This window comes from Aureococcus anophagefferens, assembly GCF_000186865.1.
Source record: "Aureococcus anophagefferens unplaced genomic scaffold AURANscaffold_729, whole genome shotgun sequence".
Lineage (NCBI taxonomy): Eukaryota > Pelagophyceae > Pelagomonadales > Pelagomonadaceae > Aureococcus > Aureococcus anophagefferens.
In genome coordinates, this window is record NW_008706046.1 from 1 (window position 1) to 1,015 (window position 1,015).

The following is a 1,015-nucleotide window of genomic DNA, read 5'->3' on the forward strand; positions in this document are numbered from 1 at the left end:
CCGGCGACGTCGCGACGACGCCGCTCGCCGCGAGGCGGTCCGCGGCGGCGCCGTCGTCGGCCTTGGAGACGGCGCCCATGGCCTCGGCGACCGTGGCGTCCGACGCGCCCCGCGTCTCCGCGGCGGCGGCGGCGGCCGACTGCCGGAGCCGCGCGTCGAAGGCCTCCTTCGCCGCGGCCTCGACGGCGGCCTTGGACGCCGCGTCGAGCGTCACGGCCTCGACGTTGAAGCGGCGCACCGCCTCGCACTCGGCCTCCCAGGCGCGGACCGCGAGGAGGCGGCCGCGGACCGCGACGAAGCGCCGCGCGCACGCGCGCGGCGACCGGCCGACGGCGTCGCCGACGGCCCGCCAGCGCGCCGCGAGCTCGAGCGCGGCGCCGAAGGCCCGCACGGCGCCGTCGAGCGACGCCTGCGCGGCGTCGTCCCAGGACGGGTCGTCGAGGGGCGCCGGCGCCGGCGGCAGCTCCTTCTTCTCGATGACCTCGCAGGCGGCCTTCTTCTCCGCCTTGATCGCCTTCTTGGCCGCGCGCGCCTCCTTGAGCGCCGCCTTCTTCGCGTCCTTCTCCGCCTTCTTCGCCGCCGCCTTCTCCGCGGCGTCGCGCTTCTCCTGGGCCTTGCCCATCGATGCTCCTCGCTCACGGGCCGCGGGGGCGGCAAGGTCGCGTAGGGGTCGACCGCGCCGTCCTCGGACCGCTTGGACCGCTTCGCGGGCGTGAACTTACACGGGCGGCGACCGGATGCGGGCGCCGCCGACTCGCGCCGACCCGGAGAGCGATTTGCAAAGGGGTTGGGCACCGGCCTGGTTGAACCCATGATGCTTTCCATATATATATGCGTGAGTTGTGCGTGCCGGTTCCCCCGCCGTACGGAAATTAAATGGCTGTCGTCGCCCGAAGGGCGCGAAGCGCAACCCGCGGCGGTGCCGGCACGGTGCCCACAGGATTCTGTGGTCGTCGTCGCCGTTGGCTGTGCACTTTAAGATGCTGTTCTCGGCTTATCAGCGGAAGCATCGCCG

The 1,015-nt window shown here is 73.5% G+C and overlaps 1 protein-coding gene across 1 annotated transcript; it reads right to left on the reverse strand.

The window, feature by feature from the left end:
- Positions 1 to 16: 16 nt before the first annotated feature.
- On the reverse strand, positions 17 to 622 carry AURANDRAFT_68966 (hypothetical protein; the record flags this gene model as incomplete). The annotated part of the gene is made up of 1 exon (XM_009044708.1): positions 17 to 622. A coding segment is annotated over one exon (606 nt), but the record flags the coding sequence as incomplete, so codon positions are not given.
- Positions 623 to 1,015: the final 393 nt, after the last annotated feature.